The sequence below is a fragment of the Geotrypetes seraphini genome, chromosome 10 (assembly GCF_902459505.1).
Source record: "Geotrypetes seraphini chromosome 10, aGeoSer1.1, whole genome shotgun sequence".
NCBI classification, from domain to species: Eukaryota; Metazoa; Chordata; class Amphibia; order Gymnophiona; family Dermophiidae; genus Geotrypetes; species Geotrypetes seraphini.
The window spans coordinates 34,300,561-34,326,315 of NC_047093.1; the positions used below are offsets into that span (position 1 = coordinate 34,300,561).

The following is a 25,755-nucleotide window of genomic DNA, read 5'->3' on the forward strand; positions in this document are numbered from 1 at the left end:
CGGCGCAGAACTCACCCTATCATGGTCTATGGGGGAAAACAGAAGCTCCCCCCTGGACCAAGGTTGAACCCAGGGCGTCCAACCCTCTGTAGCCAACCTCTCGGTGGCGGTTGTAGAATCCGTCCACCTTCTGATTCTCGGCAGATGCCATCAGAGCGAAGGTTGGATGGCCCCACTGTCGAATTAAGTAGTCTAACACCCTCCTGGACAGGGACCATTCTCCAGGGTCCAGAGTCCGCCGACTTAGAAAGTCTGCATTGACATGTTGACACCCGCCACGAGAGTGGCAGACAAGGTCACTAGATGTTTTTCCTCCCCAGGAGAAGAAATAGTCTACTGCCATCACAGTGTCTGAGAACACTCTGATAAGCTTGACAATAGGGGACACTTCTGAAATCGCAACAAGGCTAGTCGGATTGCTCACAGAGCCAGGCAACAGATCGACCATCTGCTCTTCCAAAGCAGACCACTGACCTTGTGCTGGGATAGACCTGCAAACTGCTCCCCAGCCAACAGACTCGCGTCCATTGCCAGAGTCACCCAGTTCAAGACTCTCAGAGGAAGCCTGCTGACGAGTCACCGGATTCAACCACCACAGTATCCTGTTGCGGGCTGCCGCTGTCCAAGGAAGCGGCACACACTGAGAATCCCATTGGGGATTCCATGGAGTCAATAAAGAGACTGTGGAAAGGGTCAGAGCCATGTTCTGGACCCACTAAATCACATCTAATGGATGTGGGGATGATGTGCCAGTTTTGAGTGAATGACCAGGTAGTAGTGTGAGCTATCTCTCTGTTTGAGATCTCAGTGTTCTGTTTGGGATGTAAATTTGTAATTTTGATGTCTTGTAGTTTGGTGTCAGAAAATATAGTCCCTACAGCTCAGGCTGTAGGAAATGAAACTGAATATCCAGGGGTAAGTTGCAGGAGATGACCACAGAGGGAGGGGCTAGAAATTGCAGGAGATGACCACAGAGGGAGCGGCTAGAAATTTGTTTCAAGTTCCTTACAATTTCCAGGCTGGAAGAGGCTGATTATCCTACTTTGTAGACTGCAGGTTATTGTACAAGAACAAAGAACAACCTCTGAGACACCACCATAAGAGACATTTGCTTAGTTGAAGCGTGGATAATATCATACAAAGAATCCGCCAGAAATGCCAGACATCGGGAAATTCCGGAGGAAGAGAAGCCCCCAACTCCACAATCTCATCTGTAATCTGTTGAATCCATTGAAGACAAACACGTGCTGCAAAAGAGATACACACCGCCGCCTGCAAAGTTAAAGCCCAAACCTCAAAGGATAACTTTATAAAGGCCTCCAATTTCTCAAGGCACTGACACCACCACTAATTGTAAAATAAAAAGCAGAGCTAATGCAAAAGACTTCTGCACGGACTGCTTGCAGAAATTGTAACTGGATATGTTTACCATGCAAAAGACTTCTGCACGGACTGCTTGCAGAAATTGTAACTGGATATGTTTACCAGCTCTTAGGCTAAGGGGATGGAGGATATGCTCAGAAAAGTTGTAGATTTGTGCAACACCCAGGCTGCGGGTTGGGACTGAACCACCTAGCGTATGGAATCAAGAAGGGAATTAACTGAAATACCTTTTACAATAAAACCTTTTCACAATTCCGGTAAAACAGTCCTTTAGGGCAATTAGGTATTAGAATCTCACAGTTTAAACTACACTTAACGCACATTATTCACAGTCATCTTTTAACATTGTATGTTGTACAATTACAAATTTCAGGCCAGTACCATCTATGTAATAATGTTTTGATTACAAAGGGTCAACTGATGACAAATTTGATTCCTTTTGATTTAAAGATTATAATGCAATGGATTACACTTACCAAATAAATCAGTAAGTGAGAAATGAATTCATCTTTGAATAGCAACACTCCATTTCTTTTAGGTCAAAGACTGCAATATAATAAAGTTATGTTGTTTTCAATTATATATTTTCTATCTTCTATGCTGTTTTATTGTATTGCATTGTATTGAATGTATCCAATTTGTTGTAATCATATGATTCAAAACGTATTGTAAATTAGATTTAATAGAAGGGTCTCATTCATCCATACCACATAGAAAGATCAATAAACGGACATAACACAATTTTATGTGAAACAAATCATAAATACAGAAAAAACGGAGAAAAACAAACCTCAATTGCAAGTAGCCGGGACTACACAAGTACCCTAAGCCGCTTGCATCATCACAGGTTTGTAAAAAAACTCCGTACAATTATATTTCACTTTCAATCATTCATGTACAAATATCAAAAAAAGTGAACGAGAGCCCAATCTATCTAAAATATAAAGGGAGGCAATAACTCCAATTCAGGCTTTAAACAGGGTCTAACAGCATGGAACCCGAAGTACTAATGTCAGATATAGAAGGAAATAGAATCACTTATCTCCAAATATTCTCAATCGAAATCTTCTTATCCAAAAATCTGACTTCTTCTGCCGACAGAAAAGTCTTTCCGTTTCGCCAAACTGGCTACTTCAGGGGATCCATCTTGAGAGATGTTAGCCCCATTATTGGTGTCTCACAAAAGCGTGGAGAAGATTAGACATTAATGGATCCCCTGAAGTAGCCAGTTTGGCGAAATGGAAAGACTTTTCTGTCGGGAGAAGAAGTCAGATTTCTGGATAAGAAGATTTCGATTGAGAATATTTGGAGATAAGTGATTCCATTTCCTTCTATATCTGACATTAGTACTTCGGGTTCCATGCTGTTAGACCCTGTTTAAAGCCTGAATTGGAGTTGTTGCCTCCCTTCATATTTTAGATAGATTGGGCTCTCATTCACTTTTTTTGATATTTGAAGATCAACAGAACACTAACAACATAAGGCTTGTTGCACATGAATGAAAATATTGCACATGAATGATTGAAAGTGAAATATAATTGTACGGAGTATTTTTTACAAACCTGTGATGATGCAAGCGGCTTAGGGTACTTGTGTAGTCCCGGTTGCTTGCAATTGAGGTTTGTTTTTCTCCGTTTTTTCTGTATTTATGATTTGTTTCACATAAAATTGTGTTACGTCCGTTTATTGATCTTTCTATGTGGTATGGATGAATGAGACCCTTCTACTAAATCTAATTTACAATACGTTTTGAATCATATGATTATCATTTTATACAATTGTATCCCTTGATACATTTAGTTTCCAATTTGTTGTAAACATCTTGAAACTTTGACAGGGAGAGGCATAAATTGAATAACAATAAATAGATCCTATAATCCAACAATCAATAGAAATAATACAGGTATGTGTTCTAACTACATGTACTGTACTCTGTTTTCTTAAGCCTATCTTTTAGACAGTTTTAAAGAATGCATTTTAACAAATTACATTTATGAAAATTGAACACAAGACGTTATGATCTAATTCATGAAAATGATTTCACCAATACTATAATACAATTTGTTAACACAGTCACTGTCCATATTCCATTAACAATTCATTGGAAAAGCAGAAAATGCAAATGCATTGAATAGTCAAGAAAAACTGCAATTTATTATGTTTCCAAGAAGCTTCATAGTTCTGAAAGCAACTTTTGGTGCAAGTCATTAACAATCACATTCTATGAGGAAATTTACATTTAAAAGCCACAAACTTTTTTTTTTTTTTTTTTTTTTAAATCTCAGAGTTACAGACATCTTAAAATTAAAATAAAAGGCAAAACAATTGAAGTACATAAAGAAGTTTAAACTTCCATCTCCCATCTTAACATGTTAGGAGTTTTTCTCTACAACTCAATACTAATCTTTAGCATGGAAAACTGTGTATAGGTGTGTGCGAGTGCGTGTATATTTGTATATACATACACATTCACACAAATACACACAAATATATGTATATATTTTGGATATATGTACTGTATATATAAGTATGAAATATGACATGACCACCTGAAAACGAACTTTGACAAGCTAGACATGGCTTTATGACATGCAGAATGGTGAGGAATAACTTTCTCTGAGTTATGGGATAACAGCATTTTTTAAGTCTATTACTTGTTTCAATTTCTAGAAACTCACGTGGGGAGTGAAAGGCTATCCAGTTTGTTTCTGTTATCATCTGAATGTAGGCCAGCTGATTTGTGATGTTATCAGCCAATGTTAATCTTGCTCTATTATTGGCTAAATTTACAGCCAGATATACAAATTCTCTATAATGCATCCTGCTGGTGAAGCTGAATATTCTAACAGCTTTATGGCATACATGTGGCAAGAACATCTTAGGTATTCTTACCTCATGCAGGTCACATACTTTCAGCAAAATTTCAGAATACAGTGCTATAATTATATATATATATGTGTGTGTATGCATATATACATATACACACGCACACACACTAAGTATATACATACAGAATGCGTGCAATGGCAATGAGATGTAATTACTCTGAGGAAAAACTTGCCTTAAGCTAAATAACCTACAAAAAACTTGAGAAAAAAAACCAAAACATCTTGAACTCAGCTTGTGCATAGTTCATGATCCTCTTTCAAACCAGCTTCTGTTGATTAGCACTCTTACAGGACCCTTTTACTCGTTCAATAAAACCATTAAAAAGCTAATCTTTGAAAAAAAAAAAAAAAAATGCAATGCACAAGTTTCCCGATCAAAGCAGGCAGGGAAATGCATTGTTCATAATTTTGTTTCTTTTTAAACATACCATAAAGGTATGTTTTTTCATTGTCTTGCCTTCCTTCCAAAACAATCAAAACAAGAATGAACATTTGTTTTAACATAAAGCAATTTTTTTTAATATATAAAGCACTCTTAAAATGTTTATTCTTCAAGTCCATTATTTGGTAATTATGTAACTGCTACAGATTAGAATTGGTATCTTCTGTTTGTGTGTCTTTTTGTTTTTATTCTCTTTTTTTAAATATCTTCAGTGCTAGGAGTTGGGTATTTTTTCTTTTTTTTTTCTTCTTCTTAAAAATACAATGAAATGGTTATGTGGAGGTTGCTCTTCTGGAAACATTGCCTATTTCCTGAGACATCTTCCACCATGTGCAAGATAATGATCATCATAAAAATAAAACACACACAAAAAATAGGCTGCCCTGTACCCTTGCCCCCCAAGCCCCAAGAACACAAAAATTTAAATGACAATCCACCCCAATAAAACAAATGTGTGTACATTTATATTATATATATATATATATATATATATATATATATACATACATATATATATATACACATACATATAAAAAGTACAAAGCAATGGCCAAAGAAAAGGATTCAGCAACAAGAACAAACACTGTTCAAATCCCCGAGCTCTGAAGTCAAATATCTTCATTTTAAAATAGTCTCTTTAGATGATGGAAGTTTTTTTTTTTTTTAATTTTTTAAAATTATTTTAAAGTTCGGAGGAGAAAAAAAGTTTGTAAACAAGTGAGCGCCAAAAATTGCTGGCTCCTCCAACAGCAGTCCAAACCTACATTGTCCCAAGTGCTGTTTGTGGTCCTGCTTGCAGGGGGGGAACCATCCAACTCTTTAAAAGTATCTATGGCCACTGGTTCAACAAGAGTAGAACTGTCCATTTTCTTCTTTTTTTTATATTCCGAATGGAAACCCCCAACCCTCCCCCCAAATGGTGCAATACTCTGGTAATAATGTTTCTTGCATTAGTCCACAATAAAAAGCCGTTAAAAGGTAGATAGACATGTTATTCTCCAGAGATACACACTGTAAATTTTTTTTTTTAAATGCGTTAAGTCCTTGAGTAAACATTTACACATGAATTGCCGCCAGCCCCTCTGAACACAAGTATTTTTTTTCCAATTGCAGGATTTAGCTACAGGAAGGGCTGCGGTCAATCAGTGCAAAGCTAGAAGCTAAAGAAACTTTTTTTGACCGATGAGCAAATAAAAAGCATATACTTAAGAGGAAAAAATGTCATCCTTTCTTAAACTGCACACACTCTCACACATACATACCTCTGTTAGAATGAACAATCATACAAAATGATAAAATAAAATCTCAAACCATATTTCCTAGAGCCTCTGTGTTTGTATGTTCCTGCCAACATGGAAGTGTAATCAGTCAGCTGTAAAAAGCGTTCACATTTCGTATTATTGACCTGTTGGATTCAAGTATCTGCGTGTCTGATATGTCTGTTTTTTTAACATTTTAAAAAATAATTCTTGGGATTTAAAAAAAAAAAAATGTGACAAAAATGATAAAAGAAGGGTAATAATGTGCATAGGCAGACCCATGGGGATGGTGAATACAGAACTCTCTCCTTGTTCAGTCTCTAAGTTCCTAGTCATCAATTCTAATGCCTCTCTTCTGTAGCAGTGCCATTTGCTTTTAATAAATCATGCTCCATCCCCTTCTGATTATTGGGTCTGCCTCTGTTAATGTGCATAATAGTCCCAGGCTCACTTAAATAGGCTTTCATTTGTCCCTCCCCCTCCCCCCTTTTTACCCATTAAAACTTGATAAAATAACCCTTTCCAGCCCATAATCTGAAAAGTGCCCTTCTTCATAGTACTAGTCGAAGCAGCTTTTATACTTTTTTTGTACACCTTACAGACAAACAACATAAAATAAAAAGTCATAAAACAACAACAACAATAAAAAAAACCCACAACCACATGTAATTAGCTGTGACACTGACCAAAAATAGAGCCCATACTGTTTCATTTAACAGTTCACAAGGACTTCTGCAGGAGTTTTCTGATTAGATATTGGACAGAGGTACTAAATAAGGGCTGCCCAGTCTGATCTGTTAAAGCTGGATTCTTTATGAAGCCCTGGACTGGAAAGGGTTAATTTTTTTTCCTTTTTAGTGCTGATGATTGTTAGGTTTCATTGTGTTTGTCACTTCCTTTACAAAGACTCTCCACTGAGAAGGTCACCTGGAAGAAGGGTGTTTAAAGGTGTAGGGCTTCTGATAACCCTGCCATCGTCTGCACTAGGTGGGCCCCAAAGGCTGCTTGAATACTGGGGGACCCCTCCCCAAAGCAAATCGTTGCTCCCTTTGCCACCTAGGCATGGGGCATTCCAGTGGCCTGTGTCATTCCGCACCAGTGGATGAGAGCTGCTTGTGGAGCCAATGCGGGTCTGGCTGCTTCCAGTGTTGGACTGCCAGCTGGAGGTGGGTGGCAGTGGCTGGCCTTGTGCTAAAAAACGGTTAACTTCCTCTTCACCTGCAAACTCAGCAAGGATGGTGGTATTTCCCAGAACACACCTTAAATATAAATAAATAAACAGACAGTTGGACAGTGATAGAGATACAAAATTTTCCAAAGAATGCAGTAGAGATAGTAAAACACTAAGACAATATTTTGTTGCTAGTCCAACCTATTAAGGGCACCTTTCTTGCTCTGTGAAAAGTAATGAACTCAGTCACACACTACTGTTTTAATCTTTGGACTACCCTATGATTATACATATATATGATTATGTGACAATATACAAGTTAAAAAGCAAAATTGTCTCTGCAATTCAATATACAGATGTCATAAGCTTTAAGGACAAATACTGTATATATAAATAATTTTAAGTCCTAGCACTATTAAATATAATCAATTTCAAAGATAAATTATGATGATCAGAGGAAACACAACTAGTTTGCTACTGTCTCTCCTTCCTTCCTCTCCCTATCAATCTGTGTCATATGCTTAAACAGGCTGAAAAAGTAAGCTATTGGGGTGAAAGCTTAATCATAAAAGCAGGCACTTTCAACAAAGGATAAATGTTTTGAGACCCTTGCACTCCTCCCTGAGAGGATTTTTGGCTTTACCTTCTCTACTCAGAAAGGCATTTTTAATTATACGAGTCCTCTGAGGTGGAATGCTCCTCCCTGTGAACTTCATTTCCTTCCTTATCAGCAGTTTCTTAAGTCCCTGAAAGCATGACTTTGTCCAGTTACTTGGAGAAAGACAGTTAGGAAGAGTTTGTTTGATTCATAATTTCTGCTGCTGTAGGATGCGGATATATATTTTAACTGCTATATTTTGACTGTAAACCACTTAATTATCTTTGATAATGTTCCATCAAATCAAACAAAATTTTCAGTGCTTGTTATGACTTTTTGACAAATGCAGAGAAATTAATGACATAGAAAGACATGATAATTTATACATTTCAATAATTTAAATACTTAAAGCCTGCTTAAAATAACAAAAATAATTAGAACCATACATATGTAGAGATTTCTGGGCCTTGGCTGCTTCCTCCTTGGAACTGTATCGGACCACAGCATTCCCTTGAGTAAGGTTCAGGTGGAATGTAATCAGAGGGCCATGCTGCAAACACAGCGTTCGCAATGTGGAGCCGTCAATCTAGTCAGAAAAAGTGAAGAATATATAAAACATGGCAGACTCAAGAATGTGTTAAATCATTCACTAACATACAAAAATTAAAATAAAACGTATTTGGAAAATTGTAAAAAATCTTTTGTGGAGAAATAAGGTTTAATATGAAACAGATTTGTGAGCAGTGCTGAGAAAAGTTTGTGAACAAGTATAAGGAGAATTTTAAGTTCTTACCATGATACCCTACTTTAATAGAAATTTTTTTTCTTAAGCAATAAAAAGGGCATACATTAATTTCATGTCTCTTAAATCACAACATATAAATTAGAAACACTGGTTAAATGTATTCTAACCTATTAATTTCCTTTCCTTGAGTGCCAATTGGCCAGTCCATACCAATGGGTTATAATCTCCAAACCAGCAGATAGAGATAAAGAACGAACATAGCTTCCAGTGACATCACCAGTATAAGAAGAGATGCAGCAGTATTTCTCAAGTCAGTCTTGGAGTACCCCCTTGCTATCATATTTTCAGGATATCTACAATGAATATGCATGAAAAAGATTTGCATACAATGGAAGCAATGTATGTAAACCAAACTCATGCCTGTTCATTGTGGATATCCTGAAAACCTGACTGGCAAAGGGGTACTCCAGGACCGACTTGAGAAACACTGGACTAGAGCTACTCAATGTACTGTACCAAAGCTATGAACAACCCCTGCACATTTTCTTTCCTCCTCCAAACTCACTACCTGTTTCTCTTATCTGATTCCCACCCATCTACTCAGCACTGACTCTCCATCATCCTTATCTGTCTGTCATATCCCAAGCTTTCACCTGATATTCTCATTCCCAACTCCCAAGAGCTGCCACTACAAAATATTCCTTGACAGAACATTATCCTTCCAAGCATGCATCTGGAACAACACCCTAAGCGACCTCTTCTTGAATTCCCCTACATACCAAACTCTCATGACTTTTATTTTGGTTACCGTTATAACATTTATTCTGCATCTGGTGTATATTTTATTTGTTATGGTATTGTTTATTGAAAACCAATACAAATAATTGAACTTAAAAAAGAACAGCACTGAAAACCCACTTACTCAACAAGTTTGTCTGATTTTCCAAGCCCCTGACTCATTCTTAACACCCCTCCGCCCCTCACTTCCAGCTTCTCTTCCCTTTTCCTCCTCCCTTCGCATTCACCTCTCCCTTTCCCACTACTCCCTACCCCCTTAATTATATCGATACTTGCTCCCACAATCCCACTTTGTAACTATCCACTACTGTATACTGTCTAGAACTGAAAAGGTATTTAACCTAAATAAACTAGCCTAAGTGGTATATGAGAACAAAATCAAGGTATATAAAATTGTACCACTTATCTAGGAGAGTACATCAAACATATAGCGATTAGAGAATGACACGGGGAAAAAATCTGTCCCCGTCACCGCCCCGTCACCGGCCCATCATCCTCTGCACCGCCCCGTCACCGCCGATCCCTTCACCGCCCCGTCACCGCCATCCCTTTCACCGCCCCGTCACCGCCACTGCCATCCCATTCACCGCCCCGTCACCGTCCCCGCTGCATCCATATAAGCCTTTTTCCTTTCACTCCCTCCTTCCAATTTGAGCCGGGAACACTAGCGATCGCACGGTCCCCGCGGCCACTACCTGCCTGCCCGGTCGATCCTGGTGTTTGGCCGGCTCTCTCCCTTCTCCTCACCTTGGTTTGTGGGTTTTCTTTTTCGGCAACCTGCGCGCTTTCCCAGGGAGCCGCACACGCGCGGCTGCTCAGTGTTCGATCTTCTGCTCTGCTGCAACTTCCTGTTTCCGGTTGCGTCAGAGCAGAAGATCGAGGCTGAGCAGCGGCGGGTGTGCGCGGCTCTCTGGTAGCGTGCGGGTCGCCGAGGAGGAGGATCTGCGGACTGGGGTGAGGAGAGGGGAGAGAGCTGGCTGGACACTGGAATCGATTGGGCGGGCGGGTGTGAGCTGCGGGGACCGCGCGATCCTTCATGCCTCACTGCGGGGGACAAGACCATTCACCGCCCCGCGGGCGGTGAATGGCCTTGTCCCCGTCGCCGCAGCGACTGCTAGTTTTCTTCCCTGTTTTCGACTGGTGACCCGCGGCTAAAATGCGGTGGCCGCGGGTAAACCGCCACCGTGTCATTCTCTAATAGCGATTATGTATATGGTGATATGATTATTTTGTATATATACACAGGAAAAGGCCTCAGAAATGGAGCCTAAGCACAGTCGTATAGTCATAGACTGAGTTGATCTGCGTAGTTTTAATGCTCCTTGCTCCAGTCATGGGCCAAAAACCCGTTTTCTAATAACTTATTTTTCATCAATAGTACAAACTTCTTTTCACTCTTTACAACTTCAGTTCAAAAATTCACCATTTCTTCAAATATTAGTCTTTTTTATAAAACTTTTTTTAACCTTATTTAACTTATTTGTGCACTACTCTGTTGAACTGAAAACAGTAACTAATGCATCACTTATCTTTAAGGCGGTGCTTAGCCCATGGGCATGTTCCATAGGCTAAGCACCGCCTTAAAGATAAGTGATGCATTAGTCACTGTTTTCAGTTCAACGGAGTCATAGACTGAGTTGATCTGCGTAGTTTTAATGCTCCTTGCTCCAGTCATGGGCCAAAAACCCGTTTTCTAATAACTTATTTTTCATCAATAGTACAATAGTGATCTTTTATTATTTTTATCTATTTTTTTTTTTTTAATTGTTTTTCTCCCCCCTTATGTTTTTACCTTTGTATCTTGAATTTAATATAGAATGTAACCATTAATGAATTTTCCCATTGTTTCGATATAATTAGTACCAACTTAATTTGTTTAATTGTGTTTGTTTTTTGTAATTTTGTCCATTTATATAATATTTTACCTATGTTTATATAATATTTTACCTTTGTTTGTAATTATTTGTTTTATCTTGTACATCGCCTTGAATGTAGAGTAGGCGATTAATCAAATCATTTAATAAACTTGGAAACTTCACTCTTTACAACTTCAGTTCAAAAATTCACCATTTCTTCAAATATTAGTCTTTTTTATAAAACTTTTTTTAACCTTATTTAACTTATTTGTGCACTACTCTGTTGAACTGAAAACAGTAACTAATGCATCACTTATCTTTAAGGCGGTGCTTAGCCCATGGGCATGTTCTATTGTACTATTGATGAAAAATAAGTTATTAGAAAACGGGTTTTTGGCCCATGACTGGAGCAAGGAGCATTAAAATTACGCAGATCAACTCAGTCTATGACTATACGACTGTGCGTAGGCTCCATTTCTGAGGCCTTTTCCTGTGTATATATACAAAATAATCATATCACCATATAATTGCTATATGTTTGATGTACTCTCCTAGATAAGTGGTACAACTTTATATACCTTGATTTAGAATTGAAAAGGTTCAATATCCACTTTGTACTTATCCACTACTGTATACCATCTTGAACTGAAAAGGTATGACGGGATAGAAATAAAGCTATTATTTCCACTGCAACTGTTCCTGATGCCTTCAAACATGCTGTAGTTATACCACTCCTCAAAAAACCTTCATTGGACCCTACCTACCCTCCCAACTATCACCCCATCTTCTTTCTCCCTTTCTTATCCAAGCTACTTGAACATGCTATTCACAGCCATTGTCTTGGCTTTCTTTCATTTCAAGCTACTCTTGACTCAATTCAATCAGGCTTTAGCATTCTACATTCTACAGAAACTGCCCTCGCTAAAGTTCCTGGCCAGATCCACAGGCCCCTCCCTATTCTATCTTCATCCTTGATATATCTGCTACTTTTGACACTGTTGATCACCACCTACTCCTTGATATGCTGCTGTCCTCACTTGGATTTCAGGGCTGTTATTTCTTGGTTTTCTTCTCATCTCTCCCATTGCAGAAATCCAACAGGGATTGTTTCTTACATGTTTAACATATAGTGCTGCATATGTCTGCCAGCACTGTAGAAATAAGTAGTAGTAATACTACTACAATACTAAGCGTCGCTATAGCAAGCTATCTTCCTCATCCTTTAGACCTACTAATCAGAGCTTGCATGCAAGGCAGCACAGAGCTCAAAAGTTTGCTCCAAAGTCAAACCCTGAAGTCTCAACTAAAACAGTTGTCCTCACTCCCTTCCTAGAGAAAATTGCCATCACCCTGACTACCTCCCAATATTCCCTGTCTCATTCTGCTGGTGGACAAACATAACCCACTTGTTCTAGACTGATCTGGTATGGACAAAGAAATTAAAGTTATTATACAGCCTCATCAAGATATACACATCTAAAACACTAAAATATACATTTAAGGGGTGTGATTGAGCCATACTCTTGGTGGGACTAAGGTGGGTCTAAGAAATAAATGTGTATTCCCAAAAAGATTGACATCAGGATTTATACCTACTATGCAAATGTTTAGGTTTCAGAAAAATGCTCCTGTTGAGCAGCACTTCACTGGAGGGATTACAGGAGATCAGGGCCAGTAGCAAGGGCAGAAGTTTGGAGAGGCCCCCAAAGCCCATCAGTAAGCTGTGGTTTATTTTCAGCCTCAGGTAGAGCTGGGGGCTCCCTATAGCACGGGGACTAGAGCAACTGCCCTGTTTGTCCCCTCTCTTCAATGGCGGCCCAAGGGAGGGCACCCCTTAATCCTCCTATGATTGGTGTAATCTACTCCCCCCAAAAAAAAACTCGTGACAGCTTTGAGAAAATAAGACATTTAATAGCTGACAAATGTTTGTGTTATGGAACAAATGTTTACATTGCTATTTCATAATACAAATGTGTATGTGCTGGCACAAATATCTGTGTCTATATTGACCCATTTATATTTTACAGATTTATGATTCCAAAATGGATGCTCTTGCCCCATGCAACCAGTGTACAAATGTCCATTTCACCATATATTTTTGTACAGGTTCTACGTCAACAGATCCTGTTCTAAAATACTAGCGGAACCTGAAATATCCCTACTTGGAGGTCTCAATTCTGATTTGTATGTCCTTTCTAAAATCCATCTCAAAATTTACTTCATTATTGGACAAAAGAACCAAAGACCATTTTCTCTATCTAGCACACCACCAAATAGGAAACTTGGCTCTGAGTGAGTAGATGTGAATGTTTTAGTTACCTGGGGTGTGAGGTTACGGAGAACTAACCAGCTACTTGTTCTTCCTGAGCTGTCAGTGCTCCAAGCAGAACCTAAAATGGAAACAAAATGAAACAAATCAAATCCACTTTGACACAATCCATGCTTACATATCATATCAATGGAGGAAGCAAATGCAAGACTAAAACATGAATTGAAAATAAGGAATAAACACCACTAACAATTTATCTTTTACAGTTTGAGAACAGAGAAATTAGAATATATCTACTCAATTTCCTTCCCAAGTTACTCCATTCCAGACATGTGAGTTTACATTCTATCAGTAGACAGAGACTGAAAAACAATGGTTTGATATCACCCTAAATAGAATCCTATGCAGTTCAAAGCTAACCACTATTTCTGTAACAAATTATACTTAATTGGTTGGGCTAAACCTTCAAATTTTCTGATTTATGGCTTTTTGGATTTAGTGCATCAAAATATCAATATTTACTCAGGGACAAATGGACTAAGCTACAAGCCAATGAATTTTGCAGATTTTTACATGTGATTGGGCTTCAGCAGCCAGCTCTTCAGATTGAATGGACTATCACTATTGGACCAACTATTTAGGTGTGAAAAATGTTTTTTATGTCCATAAGATCATCTAATTTAACCTTTCTAAACAAACGAAGAGAGCATAGAAGCACTGTCAACTGCTGAAGTAATGCAATCCGCCTAACTCTTCCCACTGCCACATAACAGCAGACAGATGGATTTTCAAGGTGCACAAAATAATCTTAGGCTAAGTTCTAGAATGGAGAGACTTAAGGAAGGGAATTAACAGGTTAAGTAATTGCTTCTTCCTCATCATTCTAAACATATGGGAAGCAACAAAGCAGTATTTAATGAGAGAGATCCTGACAAGCCTGTCATCAATATGTTTGCCACAAATGTTGCGTTCCGCTTAGCCTGAACATCTAGCTTATGACGACGCATAAAAGAAAGAAGAGATTACCAAATGGTTGCTTTACAAATCTCCTGTGGGCGAGCTAAAGAATGCTTGACTCAGGATGACACTTGTATCCTCGTGGAGTAGGCCAGAAGAACTAGCAATACTATCTGAACCTGCACAATGTATGCACATGCAATTGCCTCTGTCAACAAGGACATGCCTTCAAGGCTGCCTTTCCCTGCCTAGGCTCACTGAACAGCACAAAAAGATGACTGGACCTGCAGAAAAACTTGTTTATCCTTAAATATCTTTGCAGAATCCTACACACATCCAACAGTAGTAGTTCCTCAAAAGCCACCATGGCCCTTTGCTTCCCAAAATACTGACAGTGACAGTGTGAGACAGGCTGATTTAAATGAAAAATACAATACGATCTTGGGCAAAGAGGTACCAGTCGGATTACTACATTGGCCTCTGACACCACCAAAAATGTTTCTCAACAAGAGTGAGCCTTCAATTCCAAGATTCTCCTAGCTGAACATATAACCACCAGAAACACAGTCCTCAATGTTACATCCTTAATCAAGGTCTCCTGAAAGGGTTCAAAGGATGCTCTTACCAAGTTGAAGAGAGCAAGATCTTAAGCAGGTTGATATTCAAAGTGATTTAACCGGCCAGAGATAGCTTTTGGCCTGCTAAATCACCTTTTCTGGGCTAACCACTAATTTTCAGCAGCAAATCACCTATTTTGGGGGCATTCAGAAGCAAGTCAGCACTTGGTCGATAAAGTGCCAACATTCAGCACTTAATTGGCCTTGTTAACCACATTAATGGGACCCCTTTGCTGTTTGATCTTTATGCAATAATCCATAGCTGGTTAAGTGCTGAATATCAAAAGTCCAGTTCTTGATCCACCCCAAAGTCTCTTATAGACAGTAATAGACTGTACTTACAGAACTGCTTGGTGCTGTTCCTGATCAGCTCACACTGAAGCTGGACAATGGAAAAGATTTCTGCCTCAGACAAGCACATAGGATTCTTCTGTTGCTTATCTCTTCAGCCTGCCTGAAACCATTAAACTCACTAGCTCCTCACATATCTTCGGGGGGGGGGGGGGGGAGAAAGATGCAACTGGCACTCGCTATAGCCCCCTGGACAACACGTGACCACTCAGCCTGCGGTCAAGCGCCTGATAAATCAGGAGTGAGCTGAGCTCCCAGGGGAACATGCCCTATACCAGTGTTCTTCAACCTTTTTACACCTATGGACCGCGGAAATAAAAGAATTATTTCATGGACCAGCAAACTACTAAGACTGAAATTAAAAAAAAACCCCATCTCCGCCCCGTCCCCGCGAGCTCAGTCCCACAAACCATCTGATTCCATCCGCACAAGCCTCAAATAGTTATGATTTTATATTGAACTTATTTTATTAAAGTATAAAAAGAAACAATATTCTGTACAATTGTCATTTTATAAATACAAATAATACAGAGCAAGGATCAACAAAACCCCTGTCTCCCCTCCCCTTCACATATATCCCCTCTACTATCAAGAAAACTGAATAAGCTAAATTATTACAGAATGGTACACAGAAATATCATGCTAACAGAATACCGCAGTCACAAATGACAGGAATAGTGTTAGGGGAGTGCAACTAGGGCAACTGCCCCCTCATCAAAGAGAGCCCTTAGTCAGCTGGAAGCTAAAGAAGCACTGCCTGGGCTTTGCAGTCCACAGTTATGTCAAACACCAGCTCTAGCAGGATACATTTTTCAAATCTGATATATTCTATTCACAAGATAGAAATAAAATTATTTTGTTCTACCCTTTGTCATCTCTGGTTTCTGCTTTCATCGTCTTTTCACTCTCTTCCATTTAGCATCTGCCCTCTGTCTGTACAATCCAGCATCTGCCCCTTCCATCCACTGTCTTTCCTCTCCCCCTTCCATATGGTATCTGCCTTCTTTCTATGCCCCTCTCCATCCAGCCTGTGCCCCCTCTCTCCTTTTTACATGATTCATTCTGATCTCATTTTTATCTCTCCTACACCAGATCTAGCATCTTGGTCCCTCTCTCCTTATTTCTCATCTGACCCTCTTCCCAACAATCTCTCTCTACTTTCTCATTCCTCTATCTCTCCCCTTTCCCTCATCTGATCTCTCACTTCCATCCTAACTCCTTCCTCTCCTCCTCTAATCTCCCTGCCAGCTGTTTCCTTCCTCCCCTGTCCAGCAGTACCCCTTCTCCCTTTCCTCCTCCCCTTATCCAACAGTAACTCTTTTTCCTTCCTTTTCCCTCCTCCCCTGTCCAGCAGTACCCCTTCCCCTCCCTCCTCCCCTGTCCAGGAGTACCCCTTCTCCCTTCCCTCCTTCCCTCTCCAGGAAATGTTTCCTCTCTTTAGCCTAGTGGCAGCTCTGTGTGCTTTTAACTTCAGACACAGCTGCCCCTAAGCAGTAGTTTAGCCGTGGTTTCATGAGGCAGCCTCAGGGCCTTTGATAGGCGGGCCTACATCGCATCATCGAAGCGGGCTAGCCTAGCAAAGGCCTTGAGGCTGCCTCATGAAACCGCGGCTAAACTACTGTTTAGGGGCAGCTGTGTGCTGGTTAAAAGCGCACAGAGCTGCCGCTGCTGGTCTGGGGGTGCGGAGACAAGATAAAGGCAGGAGGCATACGCAGCGAAGGCAGGAGGCATACGTGGCAGGAGGCCTACGGACATCCAATCTGCACAAAGAGCCCTCCAGACTATCCAAGACTGGAAGGGCAACAGACTGGTTGACATGAAAAGGAGAAACGACCTTAGGAAGAAAGGAGGGAACCAGTTGCAGCATGACTAACTTCCTAGAGAACTTCAGGAAGTAAGGTCTACACAAAAAGGCCTGCAGCTTAGAAACGCGTCTTGCGGAAGTAATGGCCACCAGAAACACAGCCTTAAGAGTAAGGTCCTTCAATGTAGAAGAGTTGAGAGGTTCAAAGGGAGGATGAACGAGCACAGAAAGAACCAGCATGAGATCCCAGGGTGGAACCGAAGGACGAACTGGAGGCTGGAGCAATTTTGCCACTCTCAAGAAATGAATCGCATCTGGAGAATAGGCCAAACACTGACCATGCAACAGACCACAAAAAAGACAAGGCCGCAACCTGAACCCTTTAGGGAAGACCAGGCAAAGCCCCGCTCCAGCAAGGCTCCTGCAAAAACGCCAAGATGTGAGACAAAGATGTGCGAAGGGGAACCACATCACGAGTGGAACACCACTCTTCAAAGAGCTGCCAAATACGGACATAAGTCCAAGAGGCGGAAAGTCTCCAAGAATCCAGGAGGGTGAAGATCACCTTATCTGAATATCCTTTACTTAGGTGTTTCCTTTCAAGAGCCAAGCAGTAAGACAAAAGGGACCCGGATCAAACATGGGAATGGAACCCTGAGACAGGTCAGGCGAGAGGGGCAGAGGAAGAGGATCTGCCATGAGAGGACGCACTAGATCTGCGTACCATGGAGTCACAAGGATCACACGACATGCCTGCCAGACCAAAAAGAAGCCCACAAAACTGATAGTGTTTTCCCAAAATCGCAAAGTGAAGGAATTGCTGATGGGAGGTCCGAATTAGAACATGAAGGTAGGCCTCTGTCAGGTCAAGAGAAGTCAGAAACTCTCCAGCCTGAACAGCGAGAATCACGGACTTCAGGGTCTCCATGCTAAAAGACAGAACTCGGAGGGAGTTGACACCTTTCAAATCCAAAATGGGCCCAAAAGACCCCTCTTTCTTGGGCACCACAAAGTAAATGGAGTACTTGCCGGTGCGAATCTCCTGAGGGGAAACTGGAACCACCGTTTTGAGGTCCAGCAACCTTTGTAGTGTCTGATGGAACGCTCACTTTTCCAAGTTGCCTGACAAGGAAAAGAGGGGAAAAGATCCAGTAAGGGCCGGTAAAAACTTGAAAGCAAAGCCATCCGTAATCACTTCTAGGACCCACTGATCCATTGTGATCTCAGCCCACCTACGGTAATAATCCCACAAATGGATTCCCACTGGATCTGGGGGAAGGACCCGAAACGAGTCGCTGGGCTGGATGGGCGGAGGTGGAGCCACCGGTGGAGTCATGACCCCCCCCCCCAGCTCAATTTTAGCCACCTCCTGATCCACCAAGGACCAGTCGGCAAACTCCTGGTCAAGGACACGCTTAGACCACCGGAAACAAAGCCTGGGCCACTAGACCGCTGCAAATCGCCACCAGGACAGTTTAAGTAGAGACTCCATCTTATTGTCCTGGGGGTCTCTCAAGGCAGAATAGTCTTCAATCAGCACTGTATGTCTGCGAGCAATAGCAGAGATCACAGCATCAACCATAGGAGACTTAAAGGTATCCCTATCCCCATCAGGAATGGGATAAGAGCCAGGCCTTGGACTACGCCATCAAAGGCGTGCCTGGAGACTTCCACTGTGTGTGCACTAGAGAATGACAAGGTGACAAAATTCATCACCGTTCCCGTCCCCGCGGATAACTGCGGGGAAATAATCCCATGTCATTTTTTAGTGTCTATTTCAGCCTCAGTCCTTCTACACCAGCATTCTTTAAAACAAAGCTTGTGGGTCAGTGGTTGTGGCCATTCATACTCCGATTCTTCCCTCTCTTCTTAAAGAATGGCATGAAGATGGTTTACCGCGGTTATCCGCGGGGACGGGAACGGTGATGAATTTTGTCACCGTGTCATTCTCTAGTGTGCACCACCTCCTGAATATCCTGATGCATAGGAAAGAAACAGGAGACCAACCAGATCCCCCGAAGCAGAGGGTTCACAACTCGAGGGGAGTCCTTAGCTTCTTCCTCAACACACAAAACCGAAGATACTTGAAGAATAATCTCCTGCAGCTCTTCCCAATGAAAAATGTGCATGACCGAAGCATCCTAACTAACTGGCATCTCCAAAACCCAGCCATCCACATCATCCGTCTCCCTGAGAGGATCTTGAGGGTCTACCAAAAGATCCAAGTCCTCATCAGGCAAAACAGTGTCAGCAAGGAAAAAATCCTTATCCCAAAAAACCCACAGACATTTGGACGAAGGTGGGGGAGACTGGATGGGAGCAGATGCCGAGGGGGGCTGGATGGGGGCAGATGTTGAAAGCAAAGACCCTCCTCAGAAGAACCAGAGACCCTCCAGGAAAGAAACAGGACCCCCAGCCACTTGCAAGTAAGCCTTGTACATGGCTAAAACAAAATCAGGGGTAAAATCCCCTGGCAGCAAAAAGGACTCACTGCAAGTGCAGAAGAAACACCTAGGACCTGTTCCTGTCTTTCTAAAACAGGAGGGAGATTACCTGAGGCCACAGGCAAAATGGCGGAGCTTCCCACCAAAACTGAGGAAAAGCCCGATGAAAAAAAATCTCCCCTGAAGTGGCAAAGAGGCCTGAATGGGCCCAACTGCTAAAGTAGAACTGTAGGCAGAAGCTGTTGTATCGTCAAAGGAATCCCCAGCACTATCAGCGGTAAAGGAAACCTTACTTCCCTGACTGTCGGTAGCTGGGGAAATCCCTGTGTGGGAGGTAGGGGAATCCCATGCTTCCCCACTGCCTACAGCCAATGAGCAGTGCATGTACAAAGGCGAACCCTGCTCGCAGGCACCCAAAGCTGACGAGAATTCCCCCTCGTAACAACCGAAGAACTTGCACACACCGGCTACATCCATCGCTTGTCGGGAACACAATGAGCACTTTTCCAGCCTCTTTAAAGTACTCATTATGAACTGCTAAAAGGGAAAGGAAAACTGTCGGTTAACAATAAAAAGCAATTAAGAGAAATTAAAAGCTTCCTTTCAGACTAGCACTGCCTCAGGATTATTTTTTGCAAAGTAAAACTTTAAATAAGCAGACCCCACAGGTTCTCAAAGCTGTAGTGTTTGCCTGTGGAAAGGCGTACAACTGAGGCACCTCTAATTAAAATTTGGGGAGGTGGGGGAAAAGGGGGGAAGGATTCGGCTGCCCTAGTGCGGCACCCCCCAAGGTCGGATGGACCCTCAAAAGGGTCCCCTAAACTCTGTCTGGGCAACAAAAACAGGGACAGAGTCCACTGATCAGATCCAACAAGCCCTAATTAATTACTGAGACTGAGAACAGACTGACTGTAGATGGGACTGCATAGTAGAGAATGACATGGTGATTGTTACCCCGGGTAGCCGCAGGTAACCTGTTGGAACAGGGAGGAAAAAAACTGATTGCTGCAGGTACAAGGCCATTCACGCGTTGGTTCCCTTCCCAACCCTTCCAGTCAGTAGCCCTCCTTGTGATTGCGACACTTGCTCCCTTCCAATCACTGGCGGCAAAAAACAACAAAAAAAACCCCCATCTGGGCATCTCTTCCCCTCGTTGAGCCATCTCCTTCCCTTCCCCTCACCTTCACGGGCGCTTTTCAGAGTTTTCTGTTTCTGAGATGTCCAGACATGGTAACCATTCTCACAAGTCCAGCGCGACTGCCCCAAAGCTTCTCCTTTGATGCGAGCAGCCCAGGCAAAAATAGGAAGATGCATCAGAGGAGAGGTTTTGGGGGAGGCACGCGGGACCTGTGAGAATGTTGCTGAGAAAACTATGAAAAGTGCTTGCAAAGGTGAGGGGAAGGGAGGAAGATAGCCCAACGAGGGGAAGCGGTTGAGTGATACTGAAGGGAAGTGGAGAGGGGGAGGAGCAGAGAGTGGATGAAGGGGAATGGGAGAGGGGATCAGAAGCTGAAGGAAAATGGGGAGGAGAGAGAAGGAGCAGGCGCTAGAAGGAAGTAGGGAAGAGAGAGAGGACAGCAGATGCTGGATGGGAGGGGAGAGAGAGGAGAATAAACACTGGATGAGAGAGGATAGCAGACTCTGGAAGAAAGTGGAGAGGAGAGAGTGAGCACATACTGGATGGAAGGAGGGGATAAAGAAATAGGGCACTTGCAGGATTGGGGGTAGAGTTAGTGAGATACTGGAAGGGGTGAGGGAAAGAGGTGGCAAGCTGTAGGTAAGACACAATGAAAGGGAAATTGAGGACTGGAAAGTAAGAAAGTAGACAAGAGGTAGAAAACAAATTGAGAAGGAAGAGCAGAAAATAAAAGGAAGGGAAAGGGAGAGAAGAGAGAGATACCAGAGCATTGAGGGAGGGGAAGGAGACATATACCAGATCTGAAGGGAGGAAAGGAGAGAGATACTAAAAACCACCTGGGGGAAGGAGTAAGATGGAAGGGAAGAAGACAAATGCCAGGCCATGAGAGGAGCGGAGGGAAGAAAATGGGTGCTAGACCAATGGGGGGGGGGGAGGGAAAAGATGGAAGGAAGAGGCAGACAATTTTTGGTAGAGGCATAGAAAAAGAGCACATGCCATGTGGAAGAGGCAGACAGTGGATGGAAGAAAGAGAAGGACAAGAAGATGAGGAAAGCAGAAACCAGATAAAGGTAGAAAATAATTTCTATTTCTTTTCGCTTTAGGATAAAGTAGTATTGTAGCTGTAATATTATTTTTGTAATTGTTTATTTATATTCGTGTACTTTACAAAGCCAAAAATACATAATATCCAACAAATAAGCACATCTTATGGACAAACATATTATCTAGCAGTACAGAACAATAAACGTTTATAAATAAAGCCCTGCCAGCTAAAGATCTCTTCCTCTAGTTTGGCAGGCAGAACTCTGATTTATAAAATGACAATTGTACAGAATACTGTTTTTTTAAAATACTTTAATAAAATAAGTTCAGTATAAAACTATTTGAGGCTTGTGTGGATAGGATCAGATGGTTTGCAGGGACTGAACTCGTGGGGATGGGGTGGAGATGGGGACAAATTTTTTCCCCGTGTCATTCTCTACTGCCAAAAATCAATGTGTTCTCAGTCTCCACCTACTGGCAGAGGAGCGAAAATCCATCTGCCCTTCTGGAGAGATGATATAGAATGCATAGTTTGCTTTTTTTTTTTTTTTTTAAACATGCCAGCTACAGCATTTAAATCTCTTCCATAAATTCAATACTACTATCCCAATAGGGAGTGGCACTGAATATCTATTTATTATATGAACAGTGATCACAGTTGCCTTTATGAATAGTGATGATATTCAGCTGCTCTCTGTATAGCTTTAAGGTTCAAGATAGCCTCTTTTTGCTTACCTACATTTATCCATATAGCTATATTCACACAGGCTGATTATTGTTTATTCACATAATTAGGCAGAATCCTCAGAGGTGCAGAGGTGGTCTCTAAGAATATTTAGCAATATTATCAAGATAGCACCACTGAATATTGGCAAATAAGGCATTTTATACCATATGGCAGCAGTTGCTTATAGGTGCTTTTGACTATCTAGTCCAAAGAATGTACATAACAGACCACTGTAAATGACAAGGACATTGTACCGGAAGAGTAAGAGCTGGTCCAGCCAAGAGGGCTGGCACCCCAGGTAGATGATGGCTTCGTATTAGTTAAGCCTGGAGGTGGCCTTGTCGGAGCAGTAGTGTTTCTTGGTACCTTCCACAGCTCATGAGACAATGAGGCTTGAGTGTGTGAGATTGGGCTGGAGGACCATGTAGACTTGATGTCTGACAATTTACCTATAATTAAAAAAAAAAAAAGTTACAACACACCACATAAAACATGCACGTTAGAAAACAAATCTACTATAATTAAATGATCAGTCTGACAGCTCGGTACTTCTAAAGCTATAAAGTTAACATTTTTTCCCATTTTGGGAGTAATTTTATAAAGCAATTTTTGAATAATACAATTTTATATTAAACTTTTATTTGAAAGAATTTGCTTATGCAGGTATACAGGCACAAAAGAACATAAGAATAGCCTAACTAGGCCAGACCAATGGTCCATCAAGCCCAGTAGCCCGTTCTCACGGTGGACAATCCAGGTCAATAGTACTTGGCCAAAACCCAAGGCCAATGGAGGCAAAGCAGTGGCTTCCCCCATGTCTTTCTCAATAACAGACTATGGACTTTTCCTCCAGGAACTTGTCCAAACCTTTCTTAAAAGCAGCTACACTATCCGCTCTTTTTTTTTATAATTTGAATTTTTAACATTTGAGAATTTTACAATTTCAAATGAAAGAAAAAAATACAATGTAATCACCAAACATAGGATCAAAATATAGGAATTTAAACAGAATATTACAAAGTATAGTTAGGCCACCATTTAAATGAAGGCGAAGCTGGTGATAAGCTGAAAATTTTTAGAAGTAATATGCAAATGTAAAAAGGAAAATATAGATGCAGTCTGATTGCTCTTAAACTATTCTTTCTTTCTGAGCTATCTAAGAGCCTGCTTACTCATAATTAATCAAGAATTACTTTTATTAGATATAAATTTAGGTAACTGCTGTGGGTCATAAAAGACATACCTGTCCTCCTTATAACCAATACACATTTACAGGGGAATCGTAGAACAAAAGTTGCCCCCATCTGAATGACCTGTGGTCTCAAAATAAGAAATTGTTTTCGTCTTTTCTGGGTATTCCGAGATACATCTGGAAACATTCTGATAGTATTAGTCAAAAATGGAACATCTTTATATTTAAAAAACAACTTTAACATCCATTCTCTATCAGAATCAATAGCAAACTGTACCAACAATGTTGCGGAAGCCTGAATCTGTCTCCGACTTCAAGGAAATTAGTTAAGTTCAAACTATCAGCAGATAAATTCTGCTGGTTTGGACTTTGAGACTTAACTCTCTTTGAAAGGTGGCTTAGAGAGAGGTGGATAAAAGGTTTCTGGCACCTCCAAAATCTCATTCACGTATCTCTTAAACATAACTAAAGCAGTTATTGGGTAAACTTTGGGAAAGTTAGTAATCCGGAGATTACACCTCCTGATGGAATTTTCCAATATTTCTTGCTTGAAATGTAGACTTGCATTGTCTTTAACCCAAGTTAAAGCTTGCGCTTTCAAAGATTTCATTCGGATTTCCAAATCATCAGTCTTATTTTACAAAGCTGACACTTTAGTTTTAAATTCTAAATTCTATGAAATTGCTTTAGTACATTGTATAGAAAGTTGTTGTATTTGGTTTCCCAGCGAGACTTGTAAATTAGTGATAGCATTCCAAAGTGATTCCATATTGATTACCTCAGGTCTCTGTAGGGGCAAAAACTCAGTTCCAGAAACCCCTGTTGCCAACAATGTACCTGTATCCAGAGCAGCTACCTTTGAAAATTCATGATCTGGCTGGGCTCCCCCCATGGAGTGCTGCGATGACAAACCAGACAGCTTCTCCTGCCTCAAACCAGAGCCGGAACCTCCGCTCTGCACAACCAGCATGAGAACGTCCCGGGTCAACGCTTCCTCGGGGCGGGTCGTTGGAGTACGCTCATCCGGGGACAGAGTAGCGCCCTCGAAGGAAAACTCTTGCGCCTCAGCCTGCGCTCGTTCTCCAGCTGAGGAAGTCCCTGGCTGCGGTTTTGTTGAGCTCAGCTCGACGAAGACGTCCATCGGGCTGGTCTGTAGAGAAGATTCGTCCAGCTCGCCAGCTCAGCCAGCCGAGCCACAGCCACTGTTCTTCAATTCTTCCCAGCCCTAGAAAAATACTAGAACCCGAAGCAAAACACAAAAACTGCCTGCGCAACAGCCACAACAACACAACAATAGATAGGGTGGGGCCTCTACCGGTCTGGAGAAGCTACAAGAAAGTAAATTAGCAGGTACTAACCTAATTTCTCCTTCTTTAGCACTCTCCAGACCAGTAGAGGTTAATCTTTCAAGTGGGACATACCAAAGCAGTCCCCATCATGGGTGGGACCCCTGAAGGGCCGACACCAGAACATGCACACCGAATACTGCGTCCCGATGCGCCTGAACGTCTACCTGGTAGTGTCTGACAAAGGAATGTAAGGAAGACCAAACCGCAGCCTTACAAATGTCCATTGAAGGCACTAGCGAAGACTCAGCCCAAGAAGATGCTTGACCCCTAGTGGAATGAGCCTTGAGAAATTCTGGAACAGGTTTCTTCTTCAGAAGATAAGCAGAAGCAATAGTTTCCTTGATCAACAAAAGATCCGGCGTGGATAACTAAAGAAGTGAAGAAAGCAATAGGGGATAAGAAGAATTCATTCAAGAAATGGAAAAAGGGCAAAACCGAGAAGAACTGGAATGAACACAGGAAGTATCAAAAAGAATGTCACCTCGTGGTTAGAAAAGCAAAAAGAGAATATGAAGAGAGGCTAGCCAGGGAAGCACGAAATTTCAAACCGTTCTTCAGATATGTTAAAGGGAAGCAGCCGGCTAGGGAGGAGGTGGGACCGCTGGATGACAGAGATAGGAAGGGAGTGGTGAAGGAGGAGAAAGAAGAGGCGGAAAGACTAAACATGTTCTTTTCGTCAGCATTTACAAAAGAAGACACATTCAACATACCGGAACCTGAACA

The 25,755-nt window shown here is 41.4% G+C and overlaps 1 protein-coding gene across 6 annotated transcripts in view; it reads right to left on the minus strand.

Moving 5' to 3' along the window:
- Positions 1-3,518: 3,518 nt before the first annotated feature.
- TNRC6C (trinucleotide repeat containing adaptor 6C) overlaps positions 3,519-25,755 on the minus strand; it is a 351,118-nt gene continuing 328,881 nt past the window's right edge. For 3 of the 6 annotated variants that reach the window (XM_033960128.1, XM_033960129.1, XM_033960125.1), the window contains 4 exons: positions 22,746-22,940; positions 13,460-13,530; positions 8,188-8,327; positions 3,519-7,231 (listed from right to left, as the gene is read on the minus strand). In XM_033960128.1, coding sequence (XP_033816019.1) covers positions 6,871-7,231; positions 8,188-8,327; positions 13,460-13,530; positions 22,746-22,940 — 767 coding nt within the window. In that variant the 3' untranslated portion in view covers positions 3,519-6,870. The remainder of the gene's footprint in view (positions 7,232-8,187; positions 8,328-13,459; positions 13,531-22,745; positions 22,941-25,755) is intronic. The other 3 variants (XM_033960130.1, XM_033960126.1, XM_033960127.1) reach the window with 1 other exon arrangement.